This window comes from Mus caroli, unplaced genomic scaffold (assembly GCF_978045245.1).
Source record: "Mus caroli unplaced genomic scaffold, Mus_caroli_1 scaffold_13, whole genome shotgun sequence".
In the NCBI taxonomy this organism is placed as follows: Eukaryota; Metazoa; Chordata; class Mammalia; order Rodentia; family Muridae; genus Mus; species Mus caroli.
In genome coordinates this window covers 15,373,259-15,390,454 of record NW_028227268.1, presented here as the reverse complement: position 1 = coordinate 15,390,454, position 17,196 = coordinate 15,373,259, and the positions used below count along the sequence as shown (strand labels likewise).

Sequence of the window (17,196 nt, the reverse complement as noted above, 5' to 3'; positions counted from 1 at the left end):
GACTGCTCTTCTGGAGGTCATGAGTTCAAATCCCAGCAACCACATGGTGGCTCACAACTATCTGTAATGAAAAACAAATAAAAAACCTATGAGCCGGAGTGAAAGGGAAGGGGAAAAAAAGGGGAAAGAAGGGGGAAAAAAGAAAGATCCATTATCACCAAGCAGCAAATCTAAGTGAGATAGGAGACCTTGCAGTCTGAGCAGCTGTCCCAGTAATATGAAGGACAGTTAAACCAACGAGTCACGGGTCCTGTTGAGTAAACTTGTCTAAATCCTCTCATTTCCTGCGTGTGGTTGGGAAGAGGAATCTCAGAAGCCGAGCCCCATTCTGTAGTAACTCAATTAACCATGGGAGATGGTGACTCGCCAATGTGCCTCTCTGTCGTCTCATTCAAGGGAATAAGATGCTGGCTGGACAAACTGTTACTTTGGGCTCTTACAATTTCTATCACACGTAAGCCTGATTCGATATTTTAAGAACTGACTCTGGGGCGGGGGCCAGCACTTGGTGGAGCAAAGGCAGGTGGATCTCTGTGGAGCCAGCCTGGTCCACACAGAGTTCATGGCCAGCCAGGGCTACCTAGAGAGATCCTGTCTTGAAAAATCAAAGACGAAAAAACAAACAAGAATCAGCTCTCAAAATAATCACGTGGGAAATGAGGTTTTTTTTTTGTCTAATCTTCCTTTTTCTCTTTCAGTTCAGAATGCTGCAGTGGATTGTACAAGGGTGGAAAATTACGGTAAGTTTCATTTCCTGAAAGCATGGGCATCAAAATGGTCAGATAGCTGACTCTGAACATGAGCGTTCACTTACGGGGATTTCTGTGTTTTTAGATCGGCAACCAAGAGCAAAGCCTTTCCATTATCTGCTAGGAGGCCAATGAGCTGAGGTTTAGAGAGGACATTAATTGTAGCAATTTTGTTTTTCCACCTGAAACTTGGCCGGGCAAAATCTGAGATTGCTTTTTACCATGAAAACCTCCAAACTTCCTTTGTTATCACTTTTAGCTAGAAAACCCTCCCGTGATTTTTGTAAATTTTTTATTAATTTATTTCCTCTTGAGGCTGAGTCTCATGTAGGTCAGGCTGGCCTCAAACTCTATTACGTGACCAAGGCTAAACTAGACTAACTCCTAAACTCTCAAATGCTGGGACCCAGCCCACCACGCCCACTCAAAACCCCTTTTAAATAAATTCAGGCAGCTAGAGCTATGCCTAGGAAGAGCTCTACTGTGGAGTCAGAGTGCTTTGCTGCTAAGCCTGGCTTGCTGCTGCCCACCTGGCAAGCCGGGCACACGAACTGATGACTTTTGAGGGTGGTTTCTTTCATCGGTGAGAAGGGGTGGCCCCAATCCTGGTTTCTCTGCAGTCTTTGCGGCACATCTGTCCTTCCGTGTAAGCTAACCACATAAAGTTGAAAGTGCTGTTGTGCGCAACTCAGCCGGTCTCCCCTCCCCTCCCCTTCCCGAAGCAGGCAGCTTCTCTCTGTGGACTGTTGGTGATAAGATCTTGCTACATAGCCTATCACTCACTATGTAGCCAAAGCTGATGCTGAACTCATGAGAATCCTCCCTGCTTCACAGCCTGTTAAGTCCTGAGTGTGGGTGAGCACACAGTGGAGCAGTCTAGATGGACATCTTTGTGTCTGTCTGTGGTGTCAGAGTTTATTGAATAGCAATAAATTCACAAGCTATGTCACTTCTCTTGGCTGTGATTTTCCAAGCAGTCCTGATTTCTCTTGATAGCCAGCAGTTAGCAAACACGAGTTCTTTTATTCCGATTTTAAATGTAATATTAACTCTCAGAGCATATATTACATATCTTACAGTAAACATACACATGAGTATGTATGTATACCAGCTCACAGACTGGATACCAAAGCCAGAGCAGACAGACTTTAAGGAGTTTTACCAGGCCTTACTGAAGGCAATCTCAGGTAGCCCAGGCTGGCCTAGAACTCAGTAGGTCAGCCTAGACTGACCTTGCATTCTTCATCCATCTGCCTCCATCCCCCAAGTCCTGAAATTACAGGAGAAAGAAAGACCCCGGGGAAGCAAGGGCATCCCAGCAGGAGAGCAGAAAAGGATGTGTTACAGGATTAAGGTGGGTTACTTAATGAAAGACTGGAAGCTGCAGGTCTGCCCCTGGCTTATAGGAAGTAAAATCGATGATAAGAACATTTGGCAGGTCTTACCTGAAAACAGTATAAATGGGAAGTTAAATCCCGTGTCAAAGTCAAACAAAAACATAGAGACCGATGTGCAATAAAGGAATTTTTATCTGGGGAAAAAGCAAACGATATGGAATACAAGTGTGTAGACCAGGTGGCCTCTGGCACACCTGAAGGAAAGATTGGGATTGACTGGGGGGTGGGGGTGGGGGGGACACAATTTCCCTAAGGTGCTTGCTTCCACCTGGAGAAGGGGCATATTGTTTTTCTCACTACTGTGAGAAATGAAAGATTCAACTAAATGTCGGACAGGTAGCAACTGGAGGAAGGAGGGGTCAACCTGGGCTCATTGCTCAAGGGGAGATAACCTGGGCTCAAGGGGAGATAAGGCTCATGATGACGGGGAAGTCATGATGGGAGGGGTCTGAGGCGGCTGGTCACAGAGCATCCACCATCCAGGAGACAGAGGTAACTGTGGATTGTTAAAGTTTCTTTTATTCGCCTGATCGAATTGTCCTCTCTGAAGCTTACTGCTTCAGTCTGCTAACCCAGGCCTGGTCCTGGAAGCTTCTAGCCTCTGTACAATCTTATCTAGGTCTGGAATGTTTTTGGCCTCTGAGGCTTATGACTAAATAAGATCACTCTTTCTAGCTCTTTCTGAACTCTGGCTGGCTGGTCAACCCAGCTGTTCTGGCTCAAACTCCACTCCAAGCTGCCTGACTCAATCTGGCTTCTCACAGTTCCTTACTGCATTGCTCTGCTTGGTCTCATGCTAACTTTGGCAATCTGTTCTAATCTTCTGGCGCTTTCTCATTCGCTGGCTCATTCTGTCTCCACCTGTGTCTAGCTTGTCCTCTCTCTGTAACCTGTCTCACTATAACTGTCCTGGTAAAACTGCCTCTGAACTCCACTGTATTTCGTCTCAACTCAAGGTCTCAACCAAACTGGCGGACTTGAGCTCAGAGATCTGTATGCCTCTGTCTCCTGAGTGCTAGGATAAAGGTCGTGCCACTGTGCCTGGACCCCAACCTTTCTTTACCTGAAACTTGCTTTTCACCAGGCTAGCCTTGACCTCAGAGATCTACTTGTCTTTGTCTCCTGGGATTAAAGGCATGTCTGCATTCCAGCCAGATCACAGAGATCGAGACAGTCTTAGGATGTGAGCCCTTGCCAGTAGAGCAGCCATGTAGCTGGATTAAAATTCCTCGGCAGTGGATGCCTGACTCACTGTCTCTCTGGTGTTTTTTTTTTTTTTTTTAAATTCAGTCTGGGAACCCAGACCTCTGATGGGCCGCACACATTCAGAGTAGGTCTTCCCACCTCACTTAATCCACTCTAGAAACTTCCTCGAAGACATGCCCAGAGGCAATCTCCGAGGTGACGCTAGATCCTGTAAGCCTTACAGTACTAACTATACATTGGGTCTCATGTAGCCCAGCCTGGCTTTGAACTCTCTATACAGCTAAGGATAGCCCTGAACTCCTGATCCCACTTGCTTCCATCTCCCAAGAGCTATAATTACAGGCATCATGCCTGATCGAAGCTGTGTTCAGGATGGAATCCAGGACTTTGTGCGCCAAGCAAGCACTCCCCATGCAAGCTGTGGTTCAAGCCCTGTCCAGTGGTTTTCACGAAGCCTTCTGTGTCATTTTTGTCTTTCCAGAATTACCTTCTCCAAATCTGAACTCAAGTATGAACGTGGTCAGGATGGGCCAAAATGTATCTCTGTCTTGTTCCACCAAGAACACATCAGTAGACATCACCTATTCGCTCTTCTGGGGTACAAAATATCTAGACAGCAAGAGAGGACGAGGGGGAGCTGTGGATTTCCACCTGAGGATCTCCAATGCCAACGAGTCAGGCCCCTACAAATGCAAAGTCAATGCTTCCAACTCGATGAAATACAGTCAGGATTTCAACTTCACAATGGCCAGTAAGTGCATCTGTATACAATGGAGGCTGGGTGGCCAGTAGAATGAAGGGCCCTTGGGAGTTGAAAGCATTCTGTCAAGAGTCTGGGAAGAACATGGTTCATCCATTTAGCACAACTGCTACTTTCTTTTCTTTTCTTTCTTTCTCTCTCTCTCTCTCTCTCTCTCTCTCTCTTTCTTTTCCTTCCTTTCTTCCTTTCTTCCTTCCTTTCTTTCTTTCTTTCTTCTTTCTTTCTCCTTCCTTCCTTCCTTCCTTCCTTCCTTCCTTCCTTCCTTCCTTCCTTCCTTCCTTCCTTCCTTCCTTCTTTTTATTCCTTATCTGGGCCATCAGTCTAAAAGATGGCACTCCCTGCTTAGCTAATCCTCTATCCTCGGTGCCAGCAATTCACCGATCGCTTAGTCCCTCCCTAATCTAATCAAGATTAGTCAGCCGACCAATCTTCGAGTTCCCTGGAAGTCTGAAGCTTCTCAGCCTGCAGCCTTCCTGCCCAGCCTTGCCTCATTAGCTCTGATTTTCTCTCTGTTGTCTTCCTACCCCACCCATGCTTTTAGCCCCACACCAGTAGCCTCAGCTGTGGTCACCTCAATAAGGAGTCCCCTGGGAGAGGGAGAAAGGAATCTAAACACATTGTATCTGCAGTTTCCTCATAGAGAACCACTGGTTCTCCAGGTCTACCAGCCCACACTCAAGCATCAAACCACATGTATCTATGCGAAATTAAATTCAAACTAGTCAAAGTGATACTAAGAATTCTAGGACGGGCAAGATGGCTGGCTCAATGGGGTAAAGGTGCTTGTTGCACAAGCCTGAGTTTGATCCCTGGAACTCCAGTGGAAGAGAGCCCATTCTACAGAGTCGATCTCTGACCTCCACACAGTGCATGTCTACTTGAGTGCTCGAACACGTTTGTGCACACATATACCTATGCATTGCACATGTGCACGCATGCACACACTAATAATTAATACATTTTTAAAAGTTCAGTACTACAGGGCTGGGCACACCTTTAATCCCAGCACTCCAAAGGCAGAGGCAGGTGGATCTCTGTGAGTTATAAGGCCAGCCTGATCTATTTAGCTACTTCCAGGCTAGCCAGAATTACATACTGAGACACTGTCACAAGATAAATAAATAAAATAAAATAAAATAAAAAAACCTCAAGGGCACAGTTTTGTCACATTTCTAGTGTGCAAGAGTCAAAGGTGCCTGGCACCTGCGTACAGGACAGCAGAGACACAGAACATGTCCACCACTACAGAAAGTTTTGTTAGATGGAAAGCCAGGGGAATGGCTCTCAGTTTTAGGGTGCAATTGTCTAGTTCTAATCTAACAAAGCAGGGGTATGCTCAGAAGACCAGTGTGTCAACCACTTGTTTGTTGCTGTAACAAAATCACCTGGAGGAAGGAAGAGCTGATTTGGGCTCACAGTTCCCAGTAACACAGTCCATTCTGACTGGGGACAGGGACTGTTTAGCAGCAGGAATGGGAGGTGGCTTGTAGTCACATTTCATCCACATATCGGAGCAGAGAAAGAGAGGTAAATTCTTGTGCTCACTTTACCATTTGTTATTTTTTTTTTTTTTAAGATTTATTTATTTATATGTAAGCACACTGTAGCTATTCTCAGTAACCCCAGAAGAGGGCATCAGATCTCATAACAGATGGCTGTGAGCCACCATATGGTTGCTGGGGTTTGAACTCAGGACCTCTGGAAGAGCAGTCAGTGCTCTTAACTTCTGAGCCATCTCCCCAGCCCCCATTTGTTATTTTTTATTTTTTTATTTTTATTTTTTTTTGGTTTTTCGAGACAGGGTTTCTCTTTATAGCTCTGGCTGTCCTGGAGCTCACTTTGTAGACCAGGCTGGCCTTGAACTCAGAAATCCGCCTGCCTCTGCCTCTCGAGTGCTGGGATTAAAGGCGTGTGCCACCACGCCCGGCCTTGTTATTTTTTAAATTTAATAATTATTACTATTTTTTTTTTTAGACACAGTCTGATTATGTAGCCTTGGCTAGCCTGGAAGTCACTGTGTAGACCAGGCTGGCCTCAGACTCAGACATCCATCTGCATCTTGCTAGGGTTAAAGGAACACGCCAAACAGGCTACATTCTCTTTCTTATTCAATCTGGGACTTGTCCCATTGAATGATACTGGCCACACTTGGGGTAGGCCTGTCCACCTCAGTTCACCTAATCTATGCGACCTAACATGACTCGCCCAGACCTTTGAGTCTTAGGGGGTTCTAGCTCTGATCAAGTTGAAACCACTATTAACCAGCACAGCTAGAAGGACAGGTTTTGGCCATAGTTTTATGCAGTTTTATGCTCTGCCAGGAGACAGGCAGAGCTCAGGGTGTGAGCTTAGTGGCGACTGTGGCTGTCGTAGGAATGAGTAGAGAAAGGAAAGCCAACACAGACCTGGAGTAGTGGCTTAAAATATACACCTCTACCCTGTGTGGTGAGGCCACGAAGCAAGCAATCTCTGCATGCGACCTCCCTGCATTTTGTTCAAGTGATGTATTGTCCTATCAAACACGACCATCTCCAGTGAAGCCTCCCAGATATATCTCTACCGATTGCCCTCTAGGTGTAGACGATTGGTACTTCCAGGACATTGGTGACACCTAAGACATGGTCATGTCCCCCGCCCTATCAGGGCAGATGGTTTTGCCATAAGCACAGGTTCCTTAATCATGGATTCACTTATCAGCTAAGGTTCGAGGACCCAGATGCACCACACCCTGGCTTACATTGATTGGTTGCTGCCCTCATGGGGGCCTCTGGTCTAGGGGGAAGACACAAAACCCAAAGAAATGGCTCACAAGCTGTGCCAGCTGTTGTAAAGAACACGGGCACAGTGTGGAGAAAGGCAAGGCATGAAGAAGGGACCACCTGGGTAAGGTATGAGGGCCTGTCCAAGGCACTGGAAAGATGAGCGGGAGCTAGCTATATGGGGACACTGGTTGAGGTCCTTGGCATGTCCAGAACTCCAGCTTTAGCTTTCAAGGGCTGGTTCAAGGTGGCTGAAGGTCAAAGAAGAAGCACGTGAGGGTGTCAAGTTTAGAGGGGCCTGGAGTAGTGGGAGGAGTGATGAGTTTGAGTCTAATCTGGGCTACAGGAGACTCTTAATAGCAGGGGTGGGGGTGGGGGTCTCGCTGTGCAGTTAGTCTGCTATTTGCCAGCTCTGTGACCTTGGCATTCCTTTTTTTTTCTTCCCCCTTTGGAAGTAGCCTCTCAAGTAGCCTAGGCTGGCTCTATACTCACACATGTAACCAAGGATAACCCTGACTCCTGATTCTCCTAGCTCTATTTTCCAAGTTACCATGTGGGTAACATGACAGATGGCTATCCTTTCTTCTGTCTACTATTTTTGTTAATGAGCCACATAACATATATTGTTGGATTCTTAAAAAAAAAAAAAAAAAAAAAAAAACCAGAGTAGGGGAGCTGGAGAGATGGGTAAGAATACCTACTCATCTTCTAGAGGATCCAGGTTCAATTCCTGGCACCTACATAGTGGATCACCGCCATCTTTGACTCCAGGCCCAGGGAAACCAAAGCCTTCTTCTGGCCTCCATGGGCACCATGGTGAACACACATGCATATGGTTCACACATGCAGACCAATTTGAACTGAGAGATGTACCTGCTTCCCAAGAGTTGGGATCAAAGGCATTCCCCACCATCACCTGGCCAGTTGTTTATTCTCTCTTTTTTAAAAAGGTTTGTTTGTTTGTTTGTTTGTTTGTTTATTTATATGAGTATACTGTAGCTGTCTTCAGACACACCAGAAGAGGGCATCAGATCCCATTACAGATGGTTGTGAGCCACCATGTGGTTGCTGGGAATTGAACTCAGGACCTCTGGAAGAGCAGTCAGTGATCTTAACCTCTGAGCCATCTCTCCAGCCCCAGATTGTTTATTCTTTTTTTTTTTTTTTTTTTTTTTTTTTTTTTTTTTTTTTTGGTTTTTCGAGACAGGGTTTCTCTGTGTAGCCCTGGCTGTCCTGGAACTCACTTTGTAGACCAGGCTGGCCTCGAACTCAGAAATCCGCCTGCCTCTGCCTCCTGAGTGCTGGGATTAAAGGCGTGCGCCACCACGCCCGGCGGATTGTTTATTCTTAAGAATGACTACTATCAAAAATTTATTTAAACCTATAAATGTGTCAAACACATACAATAAAATAAATCTAAGACAGCATTTGGGAGGCAGAGGCAGGTGGATCTCTGTGAGTTTAAGGCCAGCCTGGTCCATGGAGTTTCAGGACAGCCAAGTCTATACAAAGAGACCCTGTTTCAAAAAACTAAAATAAATAAATAAACAAATAAATAAAGCAAACTAAATAACTCTGTAAGTAAACAAATTGTAGAAAAAGAGTAGGACTTGGCAGGAGACCAGAGTCCTATATTTCCTGTTCTGCAGTTCCTTTGCAGAATTTAGCAAGGCCACTTCTGCTTTTCAGAGGAAGCCAAGGTACTTGTGCAACTGAATTCTATACATGAACACAGGGTTAGAGAAATGTGATACTCTGGGGCTGAGCATGAGCCAACTCTCCACTGCACACTTGGGACTGGATAGCTGACAAAGTCATACTATACTCATAGCTCAGTGACTGGAGGCGATTGCCACCAAATGTGAAGATCTGAGTTTGTCCCCTGAGACCCACATGGTGGGAAGACTCAACTCCCATAGAGTGTCTTCTGACTTCTACATGCATAGTTTATATGGCTTTTACATGCGTTTAAGTGGGTGTAATGGCTTTTCCTGTTGTCAACTTGACTACCTCTGGGATGAACTACAGTCCAGAATTGGAGGGCACCCCTGAGATCCAGAATTCTTACTCATCTCCTAGAGGATCCAGGCTGAGGCTGGAAGGCACAGTTTCTGACCTGGATCTTAGCATGGAGATCTTGAGGCATAGTGGCCATGAAAAGCTTAGGCCCAAGCAAGGTAGTATATGCCTTTAATCCCAGGAGATTGAGGCAAGGAGTTCAAGTCAGCCTGAGACAAAGCAAGTCCTAGATCCAGGAATGGTGGTGCACACCGTTAATCTGGGCCACACCTTCTGCTGAAGGTCTACATAAAGGACACTGGAAGAAGGGAGATTCACTCTTCACCTGCCTGCACGTATACCCTTTGACTGCCAGCACATCTGTTGGAGCCTACTTCTCCAGAACAACTCTAGCCTCGTGGTACTGAGCAACTACTAGATTCTTGGACTTCCCATCCACAGCTGCCCACTGTTGGGCAAGTCAGACTGCAGACTATAAGACATCACAATAAATTTCCTTAATATATAGAGACATTCCATAAGTTTTGTGACTCTAGAGAATTTAGTGGGTATATGAATACACACTAAATGCATTTTGTTTTTTTTGTTTTGTTTTGTTTTGTTTTTCGAGACAGGGTTTCTCTGTATAGCCCTGGCTGTCCTGGAACTCACTCTGTAGACCAGGCTGGCCTCGAACTCAGAAATCCACCTGCCTCTGCCTCTGGAGTGCTAGAATTAAAGGCGTGCGCCACCACGTCCAGCCCTAAATGCATTTTTAATAGTAGTCATTCTTAAGAGTAAACAAACTGGCCAGGTGGTGGCGCATGCCTTTAATCCCAGCACTTGGGAGGCAGAAGCAGGCAGATTTCTGAGTTCGAGACCAGCCTGGTCTACAGAGTGAGTTCCAGGATAGCCAGAGCTATACAGAGAAACCCTGTCTCGAAAAACCAAAAGAAATATATAAATAAATAAAATCAAAATACATAAATTAATTAAAATAAACAAACTGACAGCTGTGCTCCACATATCTGTAGTGCCAGCGGGAAATTGGAAAAAGGAAGATCAGGAGTTTAAGGCTAGCCTTAGCTCCATAGCAAGTTCAAGGAAAGAAATAATAAATAGACCATGACACCCGTGCACATCAGTTCCCAGAAGCGGAGATGCAGTCTCACCCCGCCCACTCGGCTTGTGCCACACTGCACAGGGCTGGTCAGGTTGGCTCTTTGCCTGGCCTGCTGCTCTTGCTTGTGGCTCCTCAGGTCATCCAGCTTGAGGCTAATGCACTGCAGTAAGGGGTTGGACAGTGGTTGGGGTGGTTGGGTATTGTTTCCAGACCTGCTGAGATGGTATCCAGAGGTGGTGACAAAGAATTGCCCAGTAAACACCAGTGCCTGTCTTACCAGGTCCTAGCCGTGCTGTGAGGGATCCAACCATGAAGTGCTGGGCTGCGCTGTGATGCCCATGGGGAAGGGAGGCACAATAAGGGGACTCTCATCACGAGTTGCTGGGATCAGGCACACAGTGTGGTGATGGTGAACGCAGGCAGCCAAGACAGGGCCTTTCCTAGAGATCTTAGGTCAGTGTCATAGAAAAAGGAAGCCTATGGTGACCTAGGAATACTGTTTTCTTGCAGAAGATGAGAGCTGCCCTTCATGTCGGCTGTCACTGTTGCTCCCGGGACTGTTACTGGGGCTATTGGTAATAGTCCTAGTTGTGGCTTTTTTGATTCATCTAAAATACAAAAAAGGTAGGTTCTCCCTGGTGTGCTCCTGTGCTGTTCAGACTCAGCAGGGCAGAGGGGGAGGGGAAGCCTGGTGGTGGTGGTGGTGATGGCACATGCCTTTAATTGAAGCACTAGGACAGAGGCAGGTGAATCTCTGGGTTGGAGGTTAGTCTAGTCTAGAGAGCAAATTCCAGGACAGTTAGGGGTACACAGAGAAACTCCGTCTCAAAAAACGAGAGAGAGAGAGAGAGAGAGAGAGAGAGAGGTGGATAGACAGACTTCATGAGGTTCATAGAGCACTGCGTTTAGGTTCCTTCTGATGTAGATTGCCTGGAGAGCCAGCCTCACATGGACACAATTTATACACACAGCCCCATGCCCCCAACCCCACGACTGGATTAGAAGTCTGTAGCTACCACCTGAAAATCATCGATTATTTTTGTACTCTTAAAGGCTCCTGTAAGGTCTACCTGGCTGGTTTTGAACTCACAATGATGCTCCATCCAGCCTCAGCTTCAGAATGCTGAGCAGAGGTCTGCCCCTCTGCTCCCAGCTTATACGGCTTTTGAATCTGGGTCTTTTGTAGCTGGGGATGTCCTCAAACTCGCCACGCACTTGAGAATGGCCTTGACTTCTGGTCCTGCTGCCTTCACATCCCCAGGGCGGGGATCACACGCACAGATTCCTACATCCAATGTGTGTGTGTCAGTGGGGATAAATGCTAGAGTTTTGTGCAGGCAAGACTCTACCCAGACTGCCTTCATAACGTTATGCTAAAATATACTCATCCTGAGATTTGCTACTCTCCTCTCCCATCTTTCTGTTTTCTTTTACTGTGTGAGGCCCTGTCATGTGCTAAACAAGAGCTCTGCCCAGTCACAGGCTCAGCTCCCAGTTCAGCTAATTCGTCTGTGTGGGTCAGGGACTGTCTGTCACACTTATCTCTTGACTGTCTGTCACACTTAGCTCTGTTGTGAGGCCTTCAGTAAGGCCATACCCGCCTTTGTCATCTTCCCTGGCTGAAACCCAACGCCCTTGAGACAGTTCCTCCTTCTATTCTTCGGCTCTGTAACCACATTCTGCTTTCTGCCTCTACAGACAGAACTATTCTAGGATTTCATCTGAGTGAAACAGTCCAGTTGTCTCTTGTTGTATTTTGTGACAGGGTCTCCTGTATCCCAGTAGTCAGGATAACCTTGACCTTCTGGTCCTCCTGAGTGGCTGGATTACAGGCCTGCAGAAGGAACTCAGGGCCCCCTGCTTGCTAGGCAAGGACTCCCACCAGCTGCACCACATTCCCCAGGGGCTGTGGTGTTTGGTTTCCTTTGCATATCAGATCTTTCCTTTTAAGGCTGAAGAACCAGCTGATTTGCGTGAAAGCCTCTGGTTATTTCCCCACCACTGGTCCCCATGCTTGGGTTGCTTCCGTCTTCAGGCCACTGTAAACAGTGCTTCTGACATTCACTGCATTGCATGTAGTCTGTGCAAAGCAGAAGCCCCTCAAAGGGCAGAGCCTTCTGCTTCTCAGCTGTCCTCGGGGAGCTTGGTGTGTGAACAAGTCTCTGTCTTCCCACTTAACCTATGATAGCGACAACAAACCTTCACTGTGTGGGTAGAAGATTCTCCCTGCTCACCTCTCAGCCCTTCTCTGGTAAAGATTTCAAAGTGTCCCTTTCACCAGGCGCACATGTGTGTGGAGAAATATCTAGATTTGCATAAAGTAGCATTTGTGTCGCAAGCACACAAGGTGCCAGGCCCAGGGCTGTTGGGTACCTGGCGCCTTTGTTTCTCCCGGCCTCTGCCTTCTGGCCTGTGGAGATACTGTCTGAATTAGTGAGACTCACAGATACCAGGTCCTTGTGCTCCCTCCATCTCTACACGGATAAGGGTCACGGAGGGCAGCAGCACTCAGCTGATACAGTTGAAAAGCCATGGTACGGTCCCTGCTTAGCTTACACAAGACCCAGCACAGACTCCAGGACAAACCCATACTCTTAAAGACACCCTACTTAACCCAGCTTCTCAAACATCTCAACAATGAAATCACCCCGAGTGTTTGCCCAAGTGCCATGAAGATGTTTGATTTCAGCTAGGCAGTGGTGGAACATGCTGCTGATCCCAGCATTTGGGAGGCAGAGGCAGGCAGACCTTTTGAGAGTTCAAGGCCAGCCTTGTGTACTAAGTGAGTTTCAGGACAGTCAGGGCTACACAGAGAAACCCTGTCTCAGAAAAACGAAACCAACCAATCAACCAACCAACCAATCAACCAAAAATAAAGATTTCTGATTCCTGCCGACATAGAAGTCAGTTGTATTGCTCATCTCTTGAAGATAACTCAAGGCTCTCTACGCCATTTCCACTGTGATACATAGGCTAAGACCTCCCAGGGCCTGGTCGGGAGGACCCTGATCCAGATGACTTCGTGCTATATAGAAACCTGTGATCTTTCCCCACCCCTCATTAGTTGAAGCCACTGGCATGTCACTTAGAATCATGAAAAACATGTCTAGATAGTTCAACCTAATGATTATATCTTGCTTTCTGGGGGGAGCAGGAAAGACTCTGAGAGAGGACCAGTCCAAGAGTTCTGGAGATGCGCCTGCGCAGGGCGAGCTGTATGCCAGCGACTGCAAGACTCAGACAGGTAAAGGGCTTTGCTGGCTGTTTTGAGCAGTCTGGTTGTTTGGTCTGGGGGTGACTGTATAAATAGGTGTGTATACACGTGTATATAGGCTATGGCACTGGCTCTTGACCCCAAGGTGTCCACACATGCTAGATAAGTACTCTCCACAGCGCTGGTTATTTAAAATAAGATGAAATAAAAATAAAATAATTCTCCAGAGACACAGGTTATTTTTTTTTAAACCATTTATTTATTTATTATATGTAAGTACACTGTAGTTGTCTTTAGATGTACCAGAAGAGGGCGTCATATCTCATTACAGATGGTTGTGAGCCACCATGTGGTTGCTGGGATTTGAACTCAGGACCTTCGGAAGAGCGGTCAGTGCTCTTAACCGCTGAGCCATCTTTCCAGCCCGACACAGGTTATTTTTTAAAAAAAGAAGCAAGATAATAACCACAGCTGCCTCCCACCTCTGCCCCCCGTCTCCCAGGGTCTTTGGCCAGTGTTCAGAGCCCCTCCCAGATGTATCAGTGGGTGATTTTCCACTCTATCCTTTGATTTTCTTTTTCATGTGATATATTTTAGAGATGACTTTCTTTCAGTTTGGGATGACCCATGCTCTATCCCAAAGTCTCTTGTGATCATTGTTTAAAGAAGTTTATGTTGTTCATTTGTTTTCTTTTCAGAGTCATGCCAAGTAGCCCAGACTAGCTTCGAACTTGTTACGTGCTTCAGCCTCTTGAGTGCTGGGATCACAAGCCTATGATACTACATCCAACAGACTGCTCTTTAAAAATATCAATTTTGACAACAAATGAAAACTGTATTAGCATCTAGCCTAGGTCAGCTTTGTACTCACTGTGTAGCCCAGGATGATCTCAAACTCCTAACAATCCTCCCATGTCCTAGGATTACCGATGGGACTTAATTTGTGTGTCATCTTTGCATAGAGGCCATGAAAACCTTCTCTGTGCGTCTTTCTATTTTAGTCTACATGCTGCAGAATCAAGCACATCTCATTCTTGTTTACTGGTTTGTCTTTTGCAATGCTTGGGATCAAACCCAGGGCGCCACCCATGCCAGCCAAGTGCTAGAGAAAACGAGAGTGCATAAAACTGCTTCCTTAGCGCTTTACAGGGCTGCAGTATTAGCTAGAGTCACCCAACTGTACAATATTTAGTCACTTATCAAAGCAGACATTGTATGTCGGATGCTTCATAGTGGAAGGGCCCAGCTAACAAAGGCCTCCAATCTAGTCAGCCCCTTAGAGCCCTTTATACGTTCTAAGCATTGTGTAAGCCCTGATACACCAGCATCAGCTCCCAGTTTCTGGTGTTCCCTTCTTGCCAAGGAGGAGCCTGGGTCGGGGCTGGGAGTGACAACCCCAAAGGGGAAGTGCTTGGTCTAGGCCCCACACCACTGCCCTCCCATGGTCAGAGAATCCAAGCCCTGGCCCAGTAACCCTTATGCCCTGTTTTTTTTGCAGAGCAGCCCCAGGAGATACACTATGCCACTCCAGTCTTCAAGGAGACGGCACCCATGGAAGAAGGTGAGTGGTGATGGGACAAGAGATGCTGCAGCAATGAGTCCCCGAGACATTACTGTGAACAGGGGCTTTGTATCTAAAGATGGGGTTTGCGGACAGACTCCAGGCTCCCAACAAATCAACACTAACCAATCACAACTCCTACTAATGTAATTAATGTAACTTTAATATAATCACAATGACAGCTATAGAAGTGTGTGTAGGGAAAGCAGGGTAGGGGCTATCCTCTAAATACTTCCAAGACAGGCTGGAGAAATGGCTTTGCATTTATGAGCGTGTACTGTGCTCCAGAGGACCCGAGTTCACATACCAGCACTCATATCCAGTGGCTTAGGACCAACTGCTACTTCAGCACCAAAGATATCTGTGCTTCTGGTTTCCATGGGTGCCTATGTTCACATGTACATACTGCCACACCCCCATTAGTTAAAATTAAAATAAAATCTCCTTTTTTCTTCTGGATTATTCTCTCATTCATTCTCTCTCTCTCTCTCTCTCTCTCTATATATATATATATATATATATATATATATACACACACACACACACACACATTTTAGATTTATTTATATAAGTACACTGTAGCTGTCTTCAGACACACCAGAAGAGGGCACAGGATATCATTACAGATGGTTGTGAGCCACCATGTGGTTGCTGGGAATTGAACTCAGGACCTCTGGAAGAGCAGTCAGTGCTCTTAACCTCTGAGCCATGTCTCCAGTCCTCTTCTGGGTTTTTCAAGGCAGGGTTTTCTATGTGTAGCTCTGATAGACCAGGCTGGTCTTCAACTCAGAAAGATGGTGGTGGAACACACCTTTAATCCCAACACTCAGAGGCAAGCAGATCTCTGTAAGTTTGAGGCTAGCCTGGTCTACAGAGTGAGTTCCAGGACAGCCAGAGCTACCCAGAGAAATCCTGTCTTGAAAACATAAACAAACAAACAGATTAAATAGAACCTCAACAACTCAATAATACCCACCCCCCCAAAAAAAAAGTTCCCAATAGAGGACACAGGGTCACTACTAAAACATTTTCAGGAAGAAATCAGTGCTGGGGAGATGGCTCTGGGGCTAAGAGCACTTACCTACCTCACTTGTGTGAGGATTTGAGTTTGAATCCTGATCTCTTGTGCAAAAAGCTGTGCTTGGGCCTGTGAGATGCAGAGACTCCTGGGGCTCACTGGCATCCAGCCTAGCTTCAGGTTTAATGAAAGACCCTATGTAATGGCCTCCTATGGCCTTCATGACCCCCCATATACACACCACACACACACACACACACAGAAAGAGAGAGAGAGAGAGAATAAATTGTTACTAAACTGGAAAAGACCAGTTAATACTTGCTTCTTTCAGGTTGTCCATCTAGAAATGGGGATTTTAAATAAAACTAATCTATTATATTTACTTCCTGTGTATGGGCCAGCATATGCCATGGTATGTGTAGGAAGTCAGAGGACGAGCTGGAGGAGACAGCTCTCTCCTTCCTCCGTGTGGAGCCCTGGCATAGAACTGAGGTCATCAAGCCTGGTGGCCAGCGCTGTTGGCCCCTAAGTCAACACACCCAAGATGGGTGTTCTTTTTAAGAGTTTCTCTGAACTCATGGCTGTAGCTTACTGAGTTATTTTCCCTCTTCAATTCCAGAAGGCGGTACGGATGGAAAAGCTGATTGCGTCTACTCTGAACTCACCCACTGAAGTGTGAAGAAACTGACTGTATCCCAGTGTAAAGACTTTCTAGTAAGCTGTGTATGAGAAAATAGGAAATTCACCTGGCACTTAAAAGTTTCACTTAAAAATTCACCTGGCTGAGGCAGGAGGATCCTGAGTTTGAGGCCAGCTGGGACTACATTGCAAGACCCTGTCTTAAAACACAAAATCAAAAAATATTTAACCTGGTCACCTACAATGAGTGTATTTTTCACATCTGGACACTATTTCTTTGGCTAATTTGGGCACTAATCTTGTTATCCAAGTAGCCAGGCTTGATAAGAGTTAAAACATACTTAGGTTTTGTGGCCTTCCACCTTCTCCCTTCCCAACACAATTATCTTGGGGCTGAGGAGGTGGCTCAGCAGTTAAGAGCAGACACTAGGGCTAGTGAAATGGCTCTGTGGGTAAGAGCACGGACTGCTCTTCCATAAAGGTCCTGAGTTCAAATCCCAGCAACCACACGGTGGCTCACAACCACCCATAATAAGATCTGACACCCTCTTCTGGCGCATCTGAAGACAGCTACAGTGTATTTATGTATAATAATAAATAAATCTAAAAAAAAAAAAAAAGAAAAAGAGCAGACACTACTCTTCCAAAGGATGGGAGTTTGAGTCCAGAGCCTACGTCCCACAACTCAAGCTGCCAATAACATTGTTTCCAAAGGATCCATCGCCCTCTTCTGGCATCTGCAGGCACTACACTCATGTTCACAGACACACCT

At 46.2% G+C, this 17,196-nt stretch overlaps 1 protein-coding gene across 1 annotated transcript; it reads left to right on the top strand.

Moving 5' to 3' along the window:
- The first annotated feature begins 318 nt into the window (after nt 1-318).
- Milr1 (mast cell immunoglobulin like receptor 1) lies at nt 319-17,043 on the top strand. Its single transcript, XM_021177963.3, has 7 exons — nt 319-454; nt 699-740; nt 3,834-4,103; nt 10,503-10,616; nt 13,147-13,236; nt 14,705-14,767; nt 16,405-17,043. The coding sequence occupies exons 1-7, from the start codon at nt 349-351 to the stop codon at nt 16,455-16,457; spliced, it is 738 nt and encodes a 245-aa protein (XP_021033622.1). The 5' UTR covers nt 319-348; the 3' UTR covers nt 16,458-17,043.
- The last annotated feature ends 153 nt before the right edge of the window (nt 17,044-17,196 follow it).